This window comes from Rhinatrema bivittatum, chromosome 6, assembly GCF_901001135.1.
Source record: "Rhinatrema bivittatum chromosome 6, aRhiBiv1.1, whole genome shotgun sequence".
NCBI classification, from domain to species: Eukaryota; Metazoa; Chordata; class Amphibia; order Gymnophiona; family Rhinatrematidae; genus Rhinatrema; species Rhinatrema bivittatum.
In genome coordinates, this window is record NC_042620.1 from 212,951,201 (window position 1) to 212,973,585 (window position 22,385).

At 40.0% G+C, this 22,385-nt stretch overlaps 1 protein-coding gene across 2 annotated transcripts in view; it reads right to left on the reverse strand.

Annotated features, from left to right (window-relative positions):
- Positions 1–9,659: 9,659 nt before the first annotated feature.
- LOC115093980 (cysteinyl leukotriene receptor 1-like) overlaps positions 9,660–22,385 on the reverse strand; it is a 50,277-nt gene continuing 37,551 nt past the window's right edge. For both annotated transcript variants that reach the window (XM_029606528.1, XM_029606527.1), the window contains one exon: positions 9,660–13,185. In XM_029606528.1, coding sequence (XP_029462388.1) covers positions 12,125–13,165 — 1,041 coding nt within the window. In that variant the 5' untranslated portion in view covers positions 13,166–13,185 and the 3' untranslated portion in view covers positions 9,660–12,124. The remainder of the gene's footprint in view (positions 13,186–22,385) is intronic.

Here is a 22,385-nt window from a genome sequence, read left to right on the forward strand (position 1 = left end):
CATTCAGTTCGTCTGAGTCATCACCCCTGAAAACCATTTCTGGAACTGGTATCTCCCCAACATCCTCATTAGTAAACACGGAGGCAAAGAATTCATTTAGTCTTTCTGCAATGGCCTTATCTTCCCTAAGAACCCCTTTAACCCCTCTGTCATCTAATGGTCCAACGGACTCCCTCACAGGTTTCTTGCTTTGGATATATTTTAAAAAGTTTTTATTATGAGTTTTTGCCTCTATGGCCAACTTCATTTCAAATTCTTTCTTCGCCTGTCTTATCAATGTTTTACACTTACCTTGACAATGCTTATGTTTTATCTTATTTTCTTCAGATGGATCCTTGCATATCAGAAGGATTTTTTTTGGCTAAAATAGCCTCTTTCACCTCACCTTTTAACCATGATGGTAATCGTTTTGCCTTCCTTCCACCTTTCTTAATGCGTGGAATACATATGGACTGCGCCTCTAGGATTGTATTTTTAAACAATGTCCAAGCCTGTTGAACACTTTTAACCTTTGCAGCTGCACCTTTCAGTTTTTTTCTAACTATTTTCCTCATTTTATCAAAGTTTCCCTTTTTAAAATTTAGTGTTAGAGCTGCAGATTTACTTATTGTCCCCCTTCCAGTTATTAGTTTAAATTTGATCATGTTATGATCACTGTTGCCAAGTGGCCTCACCACCGTTACTTCTTTCACCAAATCTTGCGTTCCACTAAGAATTAAATCTAAAATAGCTCCCTCTCTTGTTGGTTCCTGAACCAATTGCTCCATGAAGCAATCATTTATTACATCCAGGAACTTTATGTCTCTAGCAAGTCCTGATGTTACATTTACCCAGTCAATATTGGGGTAATTGAAATCTCACATCATACGAGAAGTGCAGGGAGATTGTCAATCCTGACAGAAGACTCCAATCGGATCTCAAAAGTGCAATAAGTTTTTATTGATTCATTAGGCAGCTCCACTGATTTAAATCACAGGTAACTTTACGGCGTCCCCCGACACGGTCCCGTGTTTCGCTTACGGCTGCATCGGGAGGGCTCGCCAGCAGGAATTCACATATGAAATACTAAAATTAAATAATTAAAAGGTCAGGATGCTATATAGGACTTACAGCCGAACAACAATACAAACAATATAAGCACCACTCTTACCTGACAGCTGGTGTGTTCAATTTTGACAGGGAGCGCTCTTGCTCTGAACGCTGTCAGGTATTTAAAGAATGGAAAATGGCGCCAAAAACTACAGGTGAACCAATGACGCGGAGCTGATAGCCCCGTTCATTGGTTCCCATTCCTGTAGCTCGTCATAGCAGCATTGAATGTGACCAAGCTTAACTGTGAGATCTAGGTGAAAAGGAACCATTCTATTTCCCGATTGAGTCCTTTCGGGGTAACTGAATCTAAAATAAAAATCCACCGCTGTTCAATGCGGCCAAGTTGTTCTGCATAACAGCCACCGCGAGCAGGTCGTGGAAACACCTCAATGACAATAAATTTAAGATCTGTGAGATTGTGAGATTTTTTTACCCAATGATCTACCAATGGTTCATTTTCTCTGGAATGCCTAATGTTCGAGCAGTGCTCTATAATACGTGTCTTTACCATTCTCGTGGTTTTTCCAACATATATTAGTGGGCACGGGCAGGTAATCACATAAATAACCCCAGAGGTAGTACAATCGGAGTGTGAATGTAAATCAAAGATTCTCTTAGAGACCGGATGGGTAACGATGTAGTGGGTGCTGTATGAGAGCATATCGTGCAGTGACCGCACGGGTAATGTCCTGGTGCGTTAGATGAATTCTGCCGCTGTACAAGGTCTGCATGAACAAGCTTGTCCCGCAAATTTTTCCCCCTACGATATGTAAACCGTAGGGGACCTGGAAATACCGTTTCCATGGACAGTGCTCGCCAATGTCTACGAATCATGGTGGTAATTTGTCTACTTAGGGTGGAAAACGGGAGTATACAGTTAGTAACTGAGGTTTCAGAATGAGAGGATGGGAGGAACAGCAGGTCTCGATTGGTGTATAACGCTCGTTTCATGGCGTGTTTTATCACTCGCCTAGGATATCCCCGGGATAGAAACCGTGCTGACATGATTTCAGCTTGATGTAAATATTCTTCTCGGGTGGTGCACAATCTACGGAGTCTAAAGAATTGGCCCGTGGGTATGTTACTCCTTAGTGAACTCGGGTGGCAACTCTGATAAGCTAACAACGTGTTTCTATCTGTATCTTTACGATGGATTGTGGTCTGGAATTGATCATCATGGACTGAAACCGTAATATCTAAAAAAGCTAACTGGGATTGATGCCAACAAAAATTAAACTGTAAATTAGAATCACGGGAGTTAAGCCAGTCCATAAACATGAACAATTGTATCTCAGTACCTCGCCAGACCAAAAACACATCGTCAATGTATCTAAGCCAAGTTACAATATGTTGGAACCCTTCTGAGGGGTATATAACCGTATCCTCAAACTCTGCCACAAAGAGGCAGGCCAAACTGGGGGCCATAGTGGCCCCCATCGCCGTGCCTTTCACCTGTAAATAGAAAGTGTCGTGAAATCTAAAGTAATTTTGAGTAAGGGCTAAGGTTGCCAATGTAACTAGTAATGAAGTGGGCACTCTCTGAGGATCTGTACGGGTATTTAGAATTTTTTCTATGACTCTGAGAGCAGCGGGTTGGGGAATGTTGGTGTACAAAGAAACTATGTCTAAAGTAACTAGAAAAAACGTCTCAGTTGGAAACGGAATGGAGTGTAAAAGAGTAATGAAATGTCCCGAATCTCTAATATATGAACGGATACGTGATACAAATGGCCTTAGAAACAGATCCACAAATTGAGACAAAGGCTCTATAAAGAGCCAATGCCAGCCACGATGGGACGTCCAGGAGGATGTTGAGAATCTTTATGAAGTTTGGGAACCGTGTAAAAAACTGGTATAATGGGATGTTGAGTTATCAAAAATTTAGCCTCTCGAGTGGTCAGATATCGGCGTTCCACTGCCTGCTCGACAATGATTTTAACCTGCTGCTGTAGCTGAGGAGTAGGATCTTCCAATAATGGTTGGTAGAAAGACGTGTCAGAAAGTTGACGCCTAGCTTCAAATATATATTCATTTTTATCTTGGATAACTATCCCCCCTCCCTTATCTGCTGGCTTTATTACAATCGAGTGATCCTGCTGAAGGGTCAGTAACGCTTGAGACTCTGATTTCGAAAGGTTAAATTGGGTGAAATGGCGAGTAGAGGCAAGTGCCCTCATGTCCTGGTCCACTAACCTCTCAAAAGTCAAGAGGAGTGGATCGCCAGGGCCTGGGGGCACCCACCTCGACTTTGCCCGAACCAGGGAGGGGTCCGGAGGTGAAGGGACATCTGTAAAAAATTGCTTAATTTTTAACAGTCTGTAGAAACGATGGAGATGAACTTTATGATCAAATAAATTCATTTGCACTGTGGGCACAAATGATAAACCTTTGGTGAGCACAGTCAATTCTAGTGATGAAAGCGGTCGTGATGACAAGTTGAAAACTGAAGGGCGTTCTACAGCCATGGATCGGGTGCCTGATTCGTGGCTCGGGTGGTCCGTGGGGTCTGTTGTGCACGGCCACGAGAGCGAGTGTTGCGGATGGTTTTGGGGGGAATGCCTGGGTCCGGTGGGCGTTGACCCGAATCTAAAAAAGAAGTTGCTATAGAGGCATAACGCGATGATGCCCCATAGGTAGAAGAACTTGGAAGAGTCGTAGTGGAACTTGCCCCGGAGTCCTGGTGTGGAGGTTGTGAATGTGCAGGTAGTATGTCCTCGCCCGAGGAGTCGCCAGATGAATTGTGAGCAAAAGTAACTTTTCTTAAAGGTTGGGGACGAGACTTGGACATCCATTTGTATACAAAGCCGGACTTGTAATCTGTTTCGTCACGAATAAACTTTTGATGTTTTACAGTCTTTAGGTCAGTCCGGAACTTAGTGAGCTGTGTTAGGAATTCAGAGTGTTCTTGCTCAAAGGTGCTACTCGGCGTGGACTGTTTAATGCTATCCAAATTTTTTTCCAAATCTGCCTGTAAGGAGGTCTGTAAGTGCTTTGTGGTTTCAATAATAAGTACCATGAGATCCAAAGAGCACTTATTCAGGATCTGGTTCCATCGAGTGACAAAATTAGTATTATCAGTGTGTAGATGCGGTGCTTTCTGAACTCGAAGGCCTCGCGGAATCCGGCGCACCCGGCAGTACTCTATGAGGGTCGCTGCATGTAATTCAGCGCGAGTCAGACGTTTTTGGATATCTATCACATCTGCCCAAGAGACTGGAGGGGGAGTCGAAGAAAGTGGTTCGTCAAAGAGATGCTGGTCAGACAATACTGCATTCAAATCGGCTTCTGAGTAACTAAAAGTTTGATCATCGGCCGCCATTTACAGCTCAGAAATCAGGGTAATCCAGGACCAAAAGTACATGCTAGAGCAAACTGCACTTTAAGGAAATATCACATCATACGAGAAGTGCAGGGAGATTGTCAATCCTGACAGAAGACTCCAATCGGATCTCAAAAGTGCAATAAGTTTTTATTGATTCATTAGGCAGCTCCACTGATTTAAATCACAGGTAACTTTACGGCGTCCCCCGACACGGTCCCGTGTTTCGCTTACGGCTGCATCGGGAGGGCTCGCCAGCAGGAATTCACATATGAAATACTAAAATTAAATAATTAAAAGGTCAGGATCTGTTAAAAATTAAGCAATTTTTTACAGATGTCCCTTCACCTCCGGACCCCTCCCTGGTTCGGGCAAAGTCGAGGTGGGTGCCCCCAGGCCCTGGCGATCCACTCCTCTTGACTTTTGAGAGGTTAGTGGACCAGGACATGAGGGCACTTGCCTCTACTCGCCATTTCACCCAATTTAACCTTTCGAAATCAGAGTCTCAAGCGTTACTGACCCTTCAGCAGGATCACTCGATTGTAATAAAGCCAGCAGATAAGGGAGGGGGGATAGTTATCCAAGATAAAAATGAATATATATTTGAAGCTAGGCGTCAACTTTCTGACACGTCTTTCTACCAACCATTATTGGAAGATCCTACTCCTCAGCTACAGCAGCAGGTTAAAATCATTGTCGAGCAGGCAGTGGAACGCCGATATCTGACCACTCGAGAGGCTAAATTTTTGATAACTCAACATCCCATTATACCAGTTTTTTACACGGTTCCCAAACTTCATAAAGATTCTCAACATCCTCCTGGACGTCCCATCGTGGCTGGCATTGGCTCTTTATTAGAGCCTTTGTCTCAATTTGTGGATCTGTTTCTAAGGCCATTTGTATCACGTATCCGTTCATATATTAGAGATTCGGGACATTTCATTACTCTTTTACACTCCATTCCGTTTCCAACTGAGACGTTTTTTCTAGTTACTTTAGACATAGTTTCTTTGTACACCAACATTCCCCAACCCGCTGCTCTCAGAGTCATAGAAAAAAATTCTAAATACCCGTACAGATCCTCAGAGAGTGCCCACTTCATTACTAGTTACATTGGCACCTTAGCCCTTACTCAAAATTACTTTAGATTTCACGACACTTTCTATTTACAGGTGAAAGGCACGGCGATGGGGGCCACTATGGCCCCCAGTTTGGCCTGCCTCTTTGTGGCAGAGTTGAGGATACGGTTATATACCCCTCAGAAGGGTTCCAACATATTGTAACTTGGCTTAGATACATTGACGATGTGTTTTTGGTCTGGCGAGGTACTGAGATGCAATTGTTCATGTTTATGGACTGGCTTAACTCCCGTGATTCTAATTTACAGTTTAATTTTTGTTGGCATCAATCCCAGTTAGCTTTTTTAGATATTACGGTTTCAGTCCATGATGATCAATTCCAGACCACAATCCATCGTAAAGATACAGATAGAAACACGTTGTTAGCTTATCAGAGTTGCCACCGAGTTCACTAAGGAGTAACATACCCACGGGCCAATTCTTTAGACTCCGTAGATTGTGCACCACCCGAGAAGAATATTTACATCAAGCTGAAATCATGTCAGCACGGTTTCTATCCCGGGGATATCCTAGGCGAGTGATAAAACACGCCATGAAACGAGCGTTATACACCAATCGAGACCTGCTGTTCCTCCCATCCTCTCATTCTGAAACCTCAGTTACTAACTGTATACTCCCGTTTTCCACCCTAAGTAGACAAATTACCACCATGATTCGTAGACATTGGCGAGCACTGTCCATGGAAACGGTATTTCCAGGTCCCCTACGGTTTACATATCGTAGGGGGAAAAATTTGCGGGACAAGCTTGTTCATGCAGACCTTGTACAGCGGCAGAATTCATCTAACGCACCAGGACATTACCCGTGCGGTCACTGCACGATATGCTCTCATACAGCACCCACTACATCGTTTACCCATCCGGTCTCTAAGAGAATCTTTGATTTACATTCACACTCCGATTGTACTACCTCTGGGGTTATTTATGTGATTACCTGCCCGTGCCCACTAATATATGTTGGAAAAACCACGAGAATGGTAAAGACACGTATTATAGAGCACTGCTCGAACATTAGGCATTCCAGAGAAAATGAACCATTGGTAGATCATTGGGTAAAAAAATCTCACAATCTCACAGATCTTAAATTTATTGTCATTGAGGTGTTTCCACGACCTGCTCGCGGTGGCTGTTATGCAGAACAACTTGGCCGCATTGAACAGCGGTGGATTTTTATTTTAGATTCAGTTACCCCGAAAGGACTCAATCGGGAAATAGAATGGTTCCTTTTCACCTAGATCTCACAGTTAAGCTTGGTCACATTCAATGCTGCTATGACGAGCTACAGGAATGGGAACCAATGAACGGGGCTATCAGCTCCGCGTCATTGGTTCACCTGTAGTTTTTGGCGCCATTTTCCATTCTTTAAATACCTGACAGCGTTCAGAGCAAGAGCGCTCCCTGTCAAAATTGAACACACCAGCTGTCAGGTAAGAGTGGTGCTTATATTGTTTGTATTGTTGTTCGGCTGTAAGTCCTATATAGCATCCTGACCTTTTAATTATTTAATTTTAGTATTTCATATGTGAATTCCTGCTGGCGAGCCCTCCCGATGCAGCCGTAAGCGAAACACGGGACCGTGTCGGGGGACGCCGTAAAGTTACCTGTGATTTAAATCAGTGGAGCTGCCTAATGAATCAATAAAAACTTATTGCACTTTTGAGATCCGATTGGAGTCTTCTGTCAGGATTGACAATCTCCCTGCACTTCTCGTATGATGTGATATTTCCTTAAAGTGCAGTTTGCTCTAGCATGTACTTTTGGTAATTGAAATCTCCCATTATTATTGCACTGCCAAATTGGTTTGCTTCCCTGATTTCTCTTAGCATTTCATCACCTGTCTGACCATTTTGTCCAGGTGGACGGTAGTATACTCCTATCACTATACTCTTACTCAACACACATGGGATTTCTACCCATATAGATTCTACTGAGCATTTACTCTCTTGTATGATCTTTATCCTGTTGGACTCTATACCCTCCCGGACATAAAGTGCCACACCCCCACCAAGTTGATCCTCTCTATCATTGTGATATAATTTGTACCCTGATATAGCACTGTCCCATTGGTTATCCTCCTTCCACCAAGTCTCTGTGATGCCAATTATGTCAATCTCATCATTTGCTGCTATACACTAACTCTCCCATCTTACTTCTTAGACTTCTGGCACTGGCATACAGACATTTCAAAGTGTGGTTTTTGCTTGTTTTAACAACCTGCTTTTCAGTTGTTTGGGATAATTCGGAAATCATTAGCTTTGGTGATTTTTTACATATAGGCATATGAACTATGTTTGCTTTTGATGGAACCTCTCTGTTGGGATGCCCTAACTCTCCTGTTTCATTAGTATCCTTCAAGGATATATTTCTCCTAACCATGCACTGCTGAGTGACTGTCGGCTTTCCCCTTTTTTCTAGTTTAAAAGCTGCTCTATCTCCTTTTTGAAAGTTAGTGCCAGCAGCTTGGTTCCACTCTGGTTAAGGTGGAGCCTGTCCTTTCGGAAAAGTCTCCCCTTTCCCCAAAAGTTTTCCCAGTTCCTTACAAAGCTGAATCCCTCTTCCCTGCACCATCGTCTCATCCACGCATTGAAACTCTGGAGCTCTGCCTGCCTTTGGGGACCTGCATGTGGAACAGGAAGCATTTCAGAGAATGCCACCCTGGAGGTTCTGGATTTCAGCTTCCTACCTAAAATCCTAAATTTGGCATCCAGAACCTCTCTCTCACATTTTCCTATGTCGTTGGTGCCCACATGTACCATGACAGCCGGCTCCTCCCCAGCACTGTCTATAATCCTATCTAGGTGACGCATGAGGTCTGCCACCTTCGCACCAAGCAGGCAAGTTACCAGGCGGTCCTCACGTCCACCAGCCACCCTGCTATCTACATTTCTAATAATTGAATCACCAACTATGATGGCTGGCCTAACCCTTCCCTCCTGGGCAGTAGCCCTGGGAGATTTGTCCTCAGTGCGAGAGGACAATACATCACCTGGAGAGCAGGTCCTTGCTACAGGATTACTTCCTGCTACACAAGGGTGATGTTCTCCTACTGGGAGACCTTTCTGATCCAAGGCAGCACTGGGGCTGCCAGAATGGATTTGGGACTTGGCTATTATGTCCCTGAAGGTCTCGTCAATGTACCTCTCTGTCTCCCTCAGCTCCTCCAAGTCTGCTACTCTAGCCTCCAGAGATCGGACTTGTTCCCTGAGAGCCAGGAGCTCTTTGCACCGACTGCACACATACAATCTCTCACCGGCGGGTAAAAAATCATACATTGGTAAGGCAGGATTCACTTTATTTAACTTAGCATTCAAATTATTGACATCTCACATAGAAAGATTTTCTTAATTCATATACATGAGCTCATTCATTTACATTAACTTAATGATTGTTCTGTTAACCACCAAAATTAATGCTATTTGAAAGACACCACTTATGTCTTATTGTCCATATGTGAACATTCCTTCTGCCCTTTACAAAGAAGTGCCTCAGATCTAGTTATTAATTAATCAATTTTAAAGCTTTGTTATACCACCTTCCAAGTCAACACAGGCCACCGAAAGCACTATACAGCAATTAAAAACAGTAACAATAGTATAACAACCAAATATAAATTACATCATAAAATAAAGTAGAGTAAAATAAAACTGTCCCAGAGTCCAAAAAATCTAAGGGTAACAAACAACATCCAGAGTTAAAACATCCTATACCTGTTGAAAGAACCAGGTCTTTAACTTCCTTCGAAATGCCGATAGATTAGATTCCAATCAAATACTTGGGGAATCACAGCTTAGAAAGCTCAAGCATGCAGTCCCACACTGGGGCCGATGCAATATCATATGCGCAAAAAACATGTGACCAACTTGGACACACATTTTTTGAATGCCTGCACATCCCCTCTCTTGGGCGCTCGATCTAATATTCTAATGAGCTGGCACGCTAAAAGGGGCATGCGATGGATAATTTGTGTGTCCATGCCATCGAATTCCCAGGAGAAGTGGCTGTGCGGAGGTAAGGAAAACAGACACTCAATTTTCTGAGCGTCCCTTTTCCTAACTGGTGCACAACCATGGGTTAGGAAAAGGGACGCTCATAAATTGAGCGTCCCTTTTCCTAACCTGACCGCTGTCAAGTTTTTTTTTTTTTGCAGCTTTCTGTGGTTTCTCCTGCTTAGCAGAGCAACAATATTAAGTAGGAGGAGCCACAAAAAACCTGTATTTTTTGCTCTTCTGAATATGGCTTGAGGTGCCTCAAAACTTAATGCCAGCTCTGGGCTGGCGTTAATTTTTGAGCATTAAAATGTGTGCATCAGCTGCACATTTTTTTAAAATCAGGGGTAGTAGCTAATAGCATCATCAACATGGCATTTGCATGTGATGAGCACTATTAGCTATGCGCCTGTATGGTCACACTAATCCCGATATTGCATTGGATGTATGTCTAGCATGTCCAAAATGAGTGTCCAACTGGGTTTAGCAGTGTACTGAGCTTAGCGCCTGATATTGCATTGGCTTCAATATAAATAGAGCATACTAGTGGTACACAGAACAAACCAGCTTATCTAGATCGTTACGACCACGAGGAAGTATACCATTGATAACTTTTCAAGATGGAGATTGCACTTTTCATGGAGTATCAATGCCTTAAATTTCACTAAATTCCAAGGAGAGCCATAATCAACTAAAAAGTCTTGTTAGAAAAATGTAAAATCTCTATTTGCATAAACCCATTTTTAAACAGTAGTCTCCAAAGGAATGCATTGCTGCATGCTTCTCAAATTTTGTTCCTTAGTGAGTCAAGTTTCAAAGCATTACATTCAGCAAATTTGAAAGGCAAACATACAAATGAAGCTGAAGGAGGATTGAACTACTTTCATGTGTTCATTCACTCAACTTTATGAGCTCTAATTAATGACTAACAATGTCATTGCAGTGGCTTATTGGAACCAAGGCAAAGATGTCAGCTAATGACCGTTCATGCTACAATTTGCCTGCAAAATAACATGATCTTCAGAAGCCACAAATAACAAAGATGAAGACTGGATTATATAATCTCAAGGTAAAATAATTATTGATCATTATCTTCCATTAAACAACAATAGCAATATGCAGTATTCTATAATACTGCCAGAAATGTTGGACTCGTTTATTTAAATTCAGTCTCGATTGTGTAGTAGCATCATTTTGGGCCTGATTCTTCAAGGGTTTTTGACATTGACAGAATAGGAGAGAAATCTTAGTTAACCAAAATCCTAATGTATTAAAATACTGTATGTACAGTAAGGGTCCAATTTTCTAAGACTTTTCTACCATTCTGTGTCTGTTGGAAAAGGTCTTGATGAACCAAAATCCTAAGATGGTAAACCACATTCTTTTTGTCAACTATGGACAGAACCTACATTTTTAAAGCATTTTATTTTCTTATTTTTAAATGACACTGAGACAATATTCCATGCTTTTTAATCAATCATTCCAAGTAGGATTTGATAGCTTCAAAACAATCTGTAAACAACAGGTACTCTCTTCTTTATTCTTCTTCTCTAGTTTATGCCTATAGAAAAACACTTTTAGATCAAGGTCTTAATAGGCCCATGGAGAAAAAAGTGGAACTTCTGAATATATTCGGGGTAATTTTGTAACATCGTGCATAAAAAAAAGACAACAAATATGTGCATAGATTGTATCAAGGAAAAGTTCACGAGTACGTTAACTTTTGGAAATGATACCACTGAAACTATCCACACACAATTATACCTACTAAATTGCATGCAGAAATTTTTTCAGGAAATTTCATGTACATACATTTGAAAATGCAAAACTATGCCCAGAAGTGCAACCCCCCCCCCCACACCATTTAGCCGGATAAGTTGTCCGCCTAAGTTAAATCTACTCAACAGCAGGTCTAAACTTAGATGGATTTAATGTTTCCAGCTAAGTTGCAATATATATATATATACGGATATTCAGCATCCTAGCTGTGCCGCTGAATATCCTTGTAACTTATCCAGATAAGTGCTATCTGGCTAAATTACTTAACCAACCAGTATTTGAATATTGACCCCACTGTACCTATAAAGTTTGTCATAAATTTTGTAATGCCACATAAACATAATTTAATATATTTCATAGGCTATTTTTATTATAGTGGTTCCCAAGCTTAGCATTTGATACAGTATATCTGCAAAAAATGGCAGGAAATTATATTAATAAATTTTATGTTACAATTATTTCATTTAGGTCCTTTTAATTTTTGCTCAGCATGTCACATCTGAAGAAGATACATTGTGGTCTCAAAAGCTTATGTACAAGATCCTTGGGAAATTCTTACACTGCGCAGTGTCATGAACAGCAAAGAATCTGCACAGCGTTCATTGCCAGAGAACATGAGAAGCCACCCAAAAATAGGATGTGTTGTTCACAGGTATACCCAAACAACTTCTCTCGCACTGTCCCTTGTTTTTTTATGCAGTGTGTGATTGTCACAGATTTGTCTTTTGAGCTGCAATGAAGACCAAAGAACTGGCTTGGAAATGTGATTCATATGTCGGGCAGACAAGCTGATTCGCTAAAAAAGCAAAACTAACTTTCACTGCTGTCTTGTTTGTTTTGATCTTCTTGAAATAGATCGGATTTCTCTTGTGCGATTAAGGATTTCTTCCTTTTGGATGATTGGGGTATACTTGTCAAAGAAGGCTTTCGCAAAGTAGAAAGTCTTCTCCTGAAGTTCTCTCCTGAAAAGAAATACAAGAGGGGGTCAAAGCAGCAGTTGGAGGCTGCTAGGGCCAGGGTTATCACTACCAATTTCTGCATGTGAATGGTTTCTTCACAGGTTTCCTGTCGATGTAGAAAGTGAAGGTGGACTGTACGCTGAATGTGATATGGCATGAAGCTGATGAAGAAGACGGCCATTACAATGATGATCATACGGACTGCTTTTTTACGATTTGCTTGTTGCCTGTTCATGACGTTATTCAATAAGGTCTTTATAATCATAGTATAACAAACCAGTATGATGATAAAAGGGATAGTGAAGCCAAAAATTAATGAAATATAGTTCATGATGATCAGACTTTTGACAGAAGATGGAGGTTCAAAGCACTTTGTTTTGTTTCCTTTCACACTTGAGCCAGTTATTAGAAATGGAATATTAGCCAGTGTCACAAAGATCCAAATGCCAATACACACAAGCCTGGCATTTTTCACATTCACTAGCTTGAGATTCTGGACGGGAAATACTATGGCTACAAAACGAAAAAAGCTCATTGCTGTCAAGATAAAAATGCTACAATATAGATTGACATAGAAAGCATAAGAACTGATCCTACACATAAAGTCCCCGAAGAACCACTTGCCCTTGTTGACGTAATATACCACCCGAAGAGGCAGGGTGCATATGAAAAGGAGGTCTGATACTGCAAGATTCAGCATGTAAATATGAAAGGCTGTCTTCTGACTGTATGTTCTTATAAGGACATACAATGCAAAACTGTTACCGAAGAAGCCAAAAAAAGTGAACAGAGAATATGCTGTGGAGTATACTTGATTTCGGAATTCATCAATATTTGGGCAGCTCAGATTTGTGTAGTTCCCCAACTGTGTTGTGTTTCCTGAGAGAGGCATAATCTGTCAGAAGATGAAATCTGAAATGAGAGACAAAACATAGAAGTTAAATTTTTAAGACATTAGATAAAAATTAGTTTTCAGCTTTCTACTCATTATTTTACAGAACAAGCACAGCAAAAGACCATTGCCATGTCTGTGATCAAACATTCTTTGTTGGGATGCCTATGCACTGAGGGGCAATATACATAATGTTCCTTTTCTGCAGGTAAGACTCAACATAGGATTAGACAACAAGTAGGGAGGCACAAAAGCTAGACAATTGTGAGCTACCTTACCAACATGGATCAAAATATAGTTTGGAAAACTTTATGTATTTCGAAAAGGCAAGTGATTTGCAGTAGCTATAATGGTGGGGTAACATTTACTTTCAACATATTGTAGCTGTTTTTGAGATTGGTTATGTTGAAATTTTTACTTTAAACTCTGAACAATAATTGACGTATTATTGTTCAGTGTTTAAAGCAGAAATTACAACATAAGCCATCTAGCAGGGCTTATTCCAGATAAAGATGAAAGAGGAACTGCAATCAATAGGGAGGAAAGTTGATTAACAGTCACCAGGCCTTATTGGGTTATATTCTCAAGATGTTTTTTTGTATGTTGCATGCATTTAGGAGGTAGTGAAATACATAGTATAGGTTGAACATTTAATAAGGCATACATCACTTTTCTATAACTTATTTCAACCTATGCTATGTATTGTGTCGTTTTCTTTTTGGGGTTTTTTGTGCTTATTTTCATTTTTTAAATGGTTCAGGGGTGTTCTTTTGTGTTTTCCTAATTTCGGACTTAGTGTGCGCTAATGGGACTTAGGCCTGGATTTATCAAAATGTGGTAAGTACCGCATGCGATAGCAAAAGGGGTGTGTTTTATTGCAATTTGTGCTAATTACCTGTGTGAAGAGCTAAGTTAGTGCAAATTGCTATACCATTTCAGATCTGTTGTATTTCCTGCATTCAACCACTGGGGGACCATTTTTGATGAGAGAGAGAGAGAGAGAGAGAGAGACTGGCCATAATATCATGGCCCATAGGCAGGTATTTGTATCCCTATGGTAGGCCCACCTAGTAACTCGAGGTGGGGTTTAGGTATGAGTGTAGGGGGTTAGCTTGAATCAAGCTAGGTTGAGAGAACCTTGCCCAAATCTCATCTTGGAGTGAGTTTCCTCACTCTGAAGGCCAGCAAATCTTCACAAGAGACCACTGTTCTGTTCGTAGGTGTCACGTAGAATGTCAAAGTGGCCCCTAACCCCCTATACTCATACCTAAACCCCACCTCGAGTTACTAGGTGGGCCTACCATAGGGATACAAATACCTGCCTATGGGTCATGATACTATGGCCAGGCTTGCTCTCTCTCTCTCTCCCCCCCCCCACAAATGGCAATGAAACCTTACATCACGGTAGCTATCACACAGCCTAACACATTTGAAAGAGGTGTAGTTAAAATCAGCATTACAGCTGTGCAATAGCTCTTCACAGACAGCCTAACTCCTATTTTTGGAATTTGCATCACACCATACGATATGGTGCGATCGCATGCGTTAAAGGCCTATCGCATGCGATAAGCCCTTAACGCATGCGAAAACGCCTTACCGCATTTTGAAAAATGACCCCCTTAGTGCGCACTGTCCCATTAGTGCGCATTAACACGAAATACTAATTTTTCTGAAATTTCGGCAATTGTTTTTCATTTCAGGGTGCTCCCGAAACAAGACAAAATAGACAATTGTGTTGCCATTATCTTTTTGTCTAAAACAAATGCGCATCCCTATTTATTAGCTGTTGTTTGAAAACTGTGAACAGTAACACCTCTTAAAAGTTTCATTACTGACAGTAATAAATGTCAGCAAAAATAATATACCTTTTCATTGGACTAACAATACTTTCTTGGCCAATTTTCCTGAAAGCTAGTCTAGAAATGTACTGTAGGGATCTGCTTTTGTTTGAAAAAAAATGTCCTATTTCATTTAATTTTGTTGTTAAAACCAAATGAGAGAAAAACAAAATTAATTTTGTTATCAATTAAAATTAGCCCTGTTTCTGCTGCAGAATCAAACAACTCTCCCAGGCTCACTCAAGAACCCTTCAAACCCTTCTCCCCAGTCACTGGCTTCCAACTCCAAACTCTTACTACATCTGTAGGTCCCCATGAGGATGCTTCACAGGGTAGAAATTATCTCAATTCACTCCTTCCTTGCTGGGGCAGTAATAGAAAATGGTACCAGCAGCCAACCCAACACCATTGTGGATGATTGCCGTACTACAAAATGGCATGGGCCTCAGGTTGGATGGTATCATTTTGTTGTATGGCAGTAATTAAAAATGGTGCCTGCCTCTGGTTGGCTGGCCCCATTTGGTGTTACAGAAAAGAAAAGAGAAGCTAGCCAACTACATGGGAGTGAAAACAATCATATGAGCAGTGGCAAAATATGAGAAAATAAACATTGTGAAGGTAAAAAAATGAATCGAATAATTTAAATGAGAAATGAACAAATACATATACCAGATTGCTAAACTATCACCTAAATCAAAGATATTTTAATGCAGAAATAAAAGGAAATACGATTTTAAATAACTTTTTTTTTTTGGACTTATGGGGAAGCAAAAAGGGAAAACTTGTATTTTTCCTGATTGTTTCTTCTACCCTGGCTTCAAGTCCTATGGATAAGTTTCTTTTCACTTTGGTGACTTCAGATCAGCCTGGGAATCCAAAGGAAGGAGCATCATGGGAACTTCGTTGGTTTTGGATTCACTTAATAGTTCCCTAGACAGGGAGTTTTCGCTATCTCCAGAGAACTGAGAGCCCTGTGCCATACCACTTGCATCGCAGCTTGATGGGACCTCATTGCTGTGCCTTCTGGACCAGCAGTAGTGGCTGCAGAGACTTGGACATCTGTGGTATCTGCAGAGTCCTGGATGCCACTGGCAAGAGAGAAAGATGAAATCCTGGGGCAGGGACTGAGAGTAGACCTGAATGACAGTTCTCAGGTACTTTCTAATTTGGATGCCCCCAAAATTTTCTTTGGTGAAAACGTTCAACATAACCCTTGATTTGGGAAGCTTTAACCTCGTTATCTGCTGAACTTGCTCAGTATATTTTGCAAAAAGATGGCCAGCCACAATTGATAAAAAATTGCCAAAGAGACATTTCTCAGCACGTTACATGAGTTCATGATATGGAACCTAAGAGATCTGTTCTTCACTACACTGAAGAAACATTATCTAAGGGTCATTACATATTGCAGAATAAATTAGAGGTCTTGGAAAATGTGGCAAGAAGTAAGACATTAGGTTGATTCATTTTCCAAAGAAAAAGCTTAGGAAATATTTTTTGGAAATTTTTGATTCCTGAGAAAAAAGATCCTTCTACAGTGCTTTTAGCACAGGATTCCATGGGTATTTTGAATTTGACAGACGTTTTGGAAAAATCTACATCTGATGAAGAGGTTTCTTCTTCAAACCTTTTGGTCACTTTCTTGGTTGCGTCTAATGGGGACTTTTGTTTTGAAGCTTTTCTTTTGTAATAGGATAACTCCCTGTTTAGATCTTAAAATTAATATTTTTCCTGACATGGCCAGGGCAACACAAATGAAGAAGTCATTTATTTTATTAAGATCTGGTGTACTACAATTGGGAGGGTTATTTTGATTGAATTTTCCTTGTAGGTGTGTTGTTAAATTTGAGGGGGGTGAAATATGTGTTTTATTAATCCCATGCAACTTTCTATTTTATTACCGCTAGACGGCATTTGTTGGACTTTCCCTTTTCCCTGGTCTCCAAGGTTACTCCCTCAGTGGAATAATGAATGCTCATTATATAGCTGAGTCATTCTGGGCTTCTGTACCCATGTATATCTTTATATATTGATTTCTTCAAATATGAGTGGGTAGCACATTTAAAACAAATCAGAGAAAATTCTTTTTCACTCAACACACTATTATACTCTGGAATTCATTGCTGGAAGATGTGGTTAGGGCAGGTAGTATAGCTGGGTTCAGAAAAGGTTTGGATAAGTTACTGGAGGAGAAGTCCATAAACTGCTATTAATCAAGTTGACTTAGAGAATAGCCACTGCTATTATTGACATTAGCAGCATGGGATCTATTTAATGTTTGGATACTTGCCAGGTACTTGAAACCTGGATTGGCCACTGTTGGAAACAGGATGCTGGGCTTGATTCACCCTCAGTCTGACCCAGTATGGCAACTTCTTATGTTCTTATGTTCCCCTTTATTGTGAACTACTAACAATTTATAAGGATTTTTTTTTTTTGTTTGGTGTAGAAATGTTTATTTTTTTCTTATGTTCTTAAGATTTTTTTTCTTGGTTGTTATTTGAAATCTTATAAATAAAAAGTTAAAAAAAATGAACTATTATTTTTGCTTTTATTTTTTTACCTTGTCATATGTATGTTTTATGTTTGTCTGCTGTGTGCACTTTTAGTATAATAATATTATCCTGATGCAGGGAATTTTTTTTTTGTTTATCATTTTTATTGAGGTTTTGTTTCTTTCAACATTACAAGCTTAGATTAACGTCAACCAACTGTTTATTACAAAACAGGGGTTTATTACGATACTATCTCTGTCCATGTTATGACTGTCATAGTTTAAGGTCACGGCATAGAATGGATGCTTAGGGTGGTACCAAAGATGCAGGGAATAATAAAAAAAAAACATGACCATGTTAGGTGTTTGATAGTATCTCTTATTTGTTTTTTCTAATTATTTATTATTTAATAAGTTCTTAATTCAATGTCATTTTATAGTAGAAAAGGAAAGAGAGAAGAAATAGTGAACAGAAGGAGTACTGTTAGATAAAGTGAGATAGGTGAAGAGAAGGGAGAGTAGGGGCAGAATGAGACACTTAAGAGTTTATAATGAAAATAAAATTACTGTTAAAATAACAGTTGATGGGGTGATAATTATTCATGATAAATAACCACTGTCTAGGGACCTGATGTAAGAAAGTCCTGAAATTCAGTGTACAGATTTTCAATCCATACAGAAAAAAAATGTAACTCCTGATGCAGTCAGCAAATGGTCTACTAATGCATTGAGAATTAAAAAGTGCATAAACCAGAGTTAAAATGTGCACTCAGCCTTTTGCACATTTTAGCCTGCTCTCAGACTCATGATTTATGCACATAAAAAACAAGCACTTTTATGCACAGAAAAGTCTTTAATATATTCAAAATATGCTTTGTACACACAGAGCATGTTTTCTGCACATGAAACATGATTTATATGCACAAAAATGTTTTCATAGCAGGAACGCATGTGAACAAAGCATGTTTTCTATGCATAAAATCCAGATTACAGGTCCCAGCACTGAAACTCCAGCTACCACCCACAGAGTAACATTAACCCTGGAAACATTATTCCAATTCTGATTAGGAATTAAGGCCTAGATTTTTTTATTCCGTTATAAATATAACGTAATGAAGAGGTGTGGCCAGAAAAGGGGTGGGGGGGGTGTGATAATATGCACCCGGCCGCATTGTTGTGGTGTGCTTTCTCCTGCCGCAGTTGTTGCTGTGGTGAACACTATGTAAAACATTATTGCCCGCAGCGTAACATTTTTTAAATCCCACCCAAACCCCTTCCCCTCATTTAAATTTTGTCGCAATGCGCTCGTTATCGCGTACGTTAGGGCTTTAACGCACGTCATAAGGCCCTAACGCACGCGATAATCGGCCCATCGCGTTTTGAAGAATGACCCTGTAAGTTTCCAGTGCTAGGGAAAACTTGAGTTACGCCAGTACACCTTTCCATATTTGAGTGGGGGAGGAAATGTGATACCTAATGTCTGCCTTTTTAGCACTGGGTTTGCGTGAGAGACGCTAACTCGTAAGCAAGGTTGCTGCTGTATAAGTCCTGGGTGTTAGTGCTGTTATGGTATGATAGGATTGCTATAAAGGTGCCTAGTGTGTTTTTGGTTGGCTGGGTTTTGTGATGCATCACAATGTGCCTGGTAGTGGATGGAGTTTGCTTGCTGTTAATGAGATCTAGAATATCATTAGTTTAATATAATAAAAAATCTTATAATTCACTAGAAGCAGAAAGTGTTTGACACCGTCATGGCTTAAAGGCACACTTTCTCTCTTCAACTCCCTATTGCATAACAAACTAGAGATTACTGATCAGTTGGGTAGAAGTGAAACCTAAGGTAAACATTTTTTGACCAGGATCACACTTGTGTCTGCTTATAGGGTATAAATAATGATGGTGTTTTAAATAATTTCCCTCCAAAAACAAATTTAACAGCGTCTCCCAGCTTGTGGTGTGTTATGTATAGCGTGAGGGTGCACATTTTCACTTGGCCACAGGTGCCAAATTGGCCAGCTACGGCTCTTGTTGGCTCACGGAATACCACACTGCTTTTTCTAAGAAGCTGCTTCACTTTTCAGTTGAATTGCTTTGACTCATTTTTAAAATGAAGAACTTGCAAATACCCTCTAAGTGTTATTTTAGACTTGTGAAACAAACACTTCCTCAAAAAATGTAGCCAGAATAAAACAACAACAACAAAAAAAAAACCTCTTATGGAATTTTAGAATATATTATACCAACTAAATAATTAATTATGTGAGCTAAATAAATATTGAACAGCAAGATCCAAAACTGGCATATATCAGATGATTTGCATGGATTGGTTCCTCAGGATCTTATTCAAGAAGAATGTATTCTCAAACCAACAGAGCTGATTAAGTTCCAAATCAATTTTCCTTTTATGTATTTGAGGTTTCACTGGTTTTTGTAAGCTGCTCTTTTTTCTTTTTAAATCATTAAACACCAAGAGGACAATTTTGAAAGCCATTTAACCAGGAAAATAACTGCCGACCCAGGTAAAAGGATCCAGCTGAAACTATGGGTGGTCATTTGGAGCAAGTGCACTTTCAGCCAGATTAAAATAAAGAGAGCGACATTGCCAGAGCTGTCTTTAGGTCAGGGGGAGAGAGGAGAGGAGTGACAGCGATGGTAAAACAATGCTTGTACTTGACATTCTCAAAAACATGTATAATATTACCTCCTCTCGGCCACCCACACAAATTATGCGGGTACCAAGTTCGCAGGTGAGCGTACTCTGTAGCTGCTGGTTTACAAACAGTCACAAAATGGGTGGTTTCCTTTTGGTAATTGTCTGCAATGTATACGAGCTTAATGTGTTCGCGTACAATGTAAACAATGCGAGTTATTCAAAATAGCCCCCACCCTCCCCACTTCAAAAGGTCAAAAGGATCGGGTTTAAATCGGATACTAGTATGGTTAGTCTAGGCACAGTATGTCTGCACAGGGAAATGATCGTGCTATGTGTTGTGTTTTCTAGAGATGTGAATCGGAACCAGAATCGGATCCGATATCAGTTCCAATTCACATCTCTAGTGTTTTCTATTTATGTGAAAGCATGCTTGTACCTAGGGCAATAACGTTAGTTTTCAGAGTTCAGAGTCATGCAGTTCAGCTCCAGATGAAGAGTGTGGCAGATCACAGGGAGACTGCAACAGTGAGCCAGTTTGCCTTTCTAGTAGGTGTGGCAGGCCATAAAGAGGTCTCACGTCTATTTTAGAGCCCAATGAAACAACTAGACGCAATCGAGCTTTAGGAAAGCGGGAGAGAGAAGAGAGAGCTGCGCTGCAAGAATGCAAAAAAAATGGACGAACTAAATCCCATGCACAATGATGATAGCTTGTAGTAATCAGTTTTGCCTCTCCATTATCCATGCATCCTGTTTTCCTCCCATGCAGTTCGGAACAGTGCCTGCATAACTAATTCTTTAAATATGATTGATCTTGCATGGGTAAATCAATGCAAAGCATCTACCCAACCATATCAAGTTATTTTTAAAGGTTAGTTAACTTTTACTTCATCAGGATTTAAAAAAAAAAATGCATGGGATTAATTATGAGTTAGTCATGTAACCCTCATGGACTGTATCTTCCATGGCTGATTTGTTATATGATTATAAGGTTACATTTTATATTTTTCCTGATGACATTCATCTTTTTGTGCCTCTTGGGTTGCATGCCAAGGAAAAAGTTAGTTGGGTGAATGGGGGATTAAAATGAATCCATTCATTGATGAAGGAAAATAAATTATTTTTAAAGCCTTTAAAAAGTAAAACTGAAGTTCTACAAATTGGTAGATAGGAATATTTTACCCTCCAATTAGATGGGATGATTTTAGGTTGTAAACCCTCAGCAAAGAGACTGAGGATAATATTTGACAATAAGTTGTCAATGTCAATTTATATTTCAAAGCTATGTAAAAGTTTTTTGGGGGGTTTTGAGATTCCATGCTTTCAGCTGTTATGAAACAAAGTACCACTAATCCTGCACCTGGAGCCACCTTAAGTTCAGGGAAAAAAAAGCTAAGGCATCCCTGAGATCCATGTCTTCCACCCAACTTCCTGTACCCTCTAGGAAGGAGTATTATACACAACAGGGACACAACTGGGTCTTGAAACTAATCACAAATGGAGTTTCCTGTACTGGATCCCAATGCTTCATAGTTTGCAAATTCTAATTTGACTGTAAGCTGTTCTAATGCCTCTGTTCATTTAAATTTATTGTGATCTGCCTTAAGACCAACTTTGGGAAAAAGCAATATATCAAATGTTCATAAATAAATATCTGACAATTACATGCTTTGTTATTAGCTACCCCCTTCTACTGTTTGCACGATTGACTAGACCACATCAGCAAACATTTTCATGTAGGGGTTTATTCCTTTGGAATTTGCTTACAAGACAATTGAGATTTATGATAGATCTGCAGGCTTTTAAGAAGTCTTTTAAAACTTAAATTTTAAAAGCAAAAGTCAATAATCAACTCAAATATCTGACAATATTCTAGGCCTAAGGTGGAAAAGCCTGGTTAAAAAATCATTTTATGACTACAGTATTTCTATGTTGATTTTTAGAACTTTAACCACAGCTTTGGAAATATAATGGGAAGACTATTTTGTTTTTTTAATGGCTGGTTTAATCATCCAGGGTTGAGTAGGGTCCACACAGATGTCCCCAGTGGGGGTTGAGTGGTACGGTTGTAATCTGCACCACATTATACAGGTTCTAAGTCTCAGCCAGAAAGCCCTGAAGCTCATGGCTCAGAAGTTGCATATGATCTTAGACAAAAAGGCTGAGAAGCAAAATGATGCAATAGATTATTTCCGTAGAAGTGACTGAGGAAACCCGATTCTTTGTTTTCAATGGGCT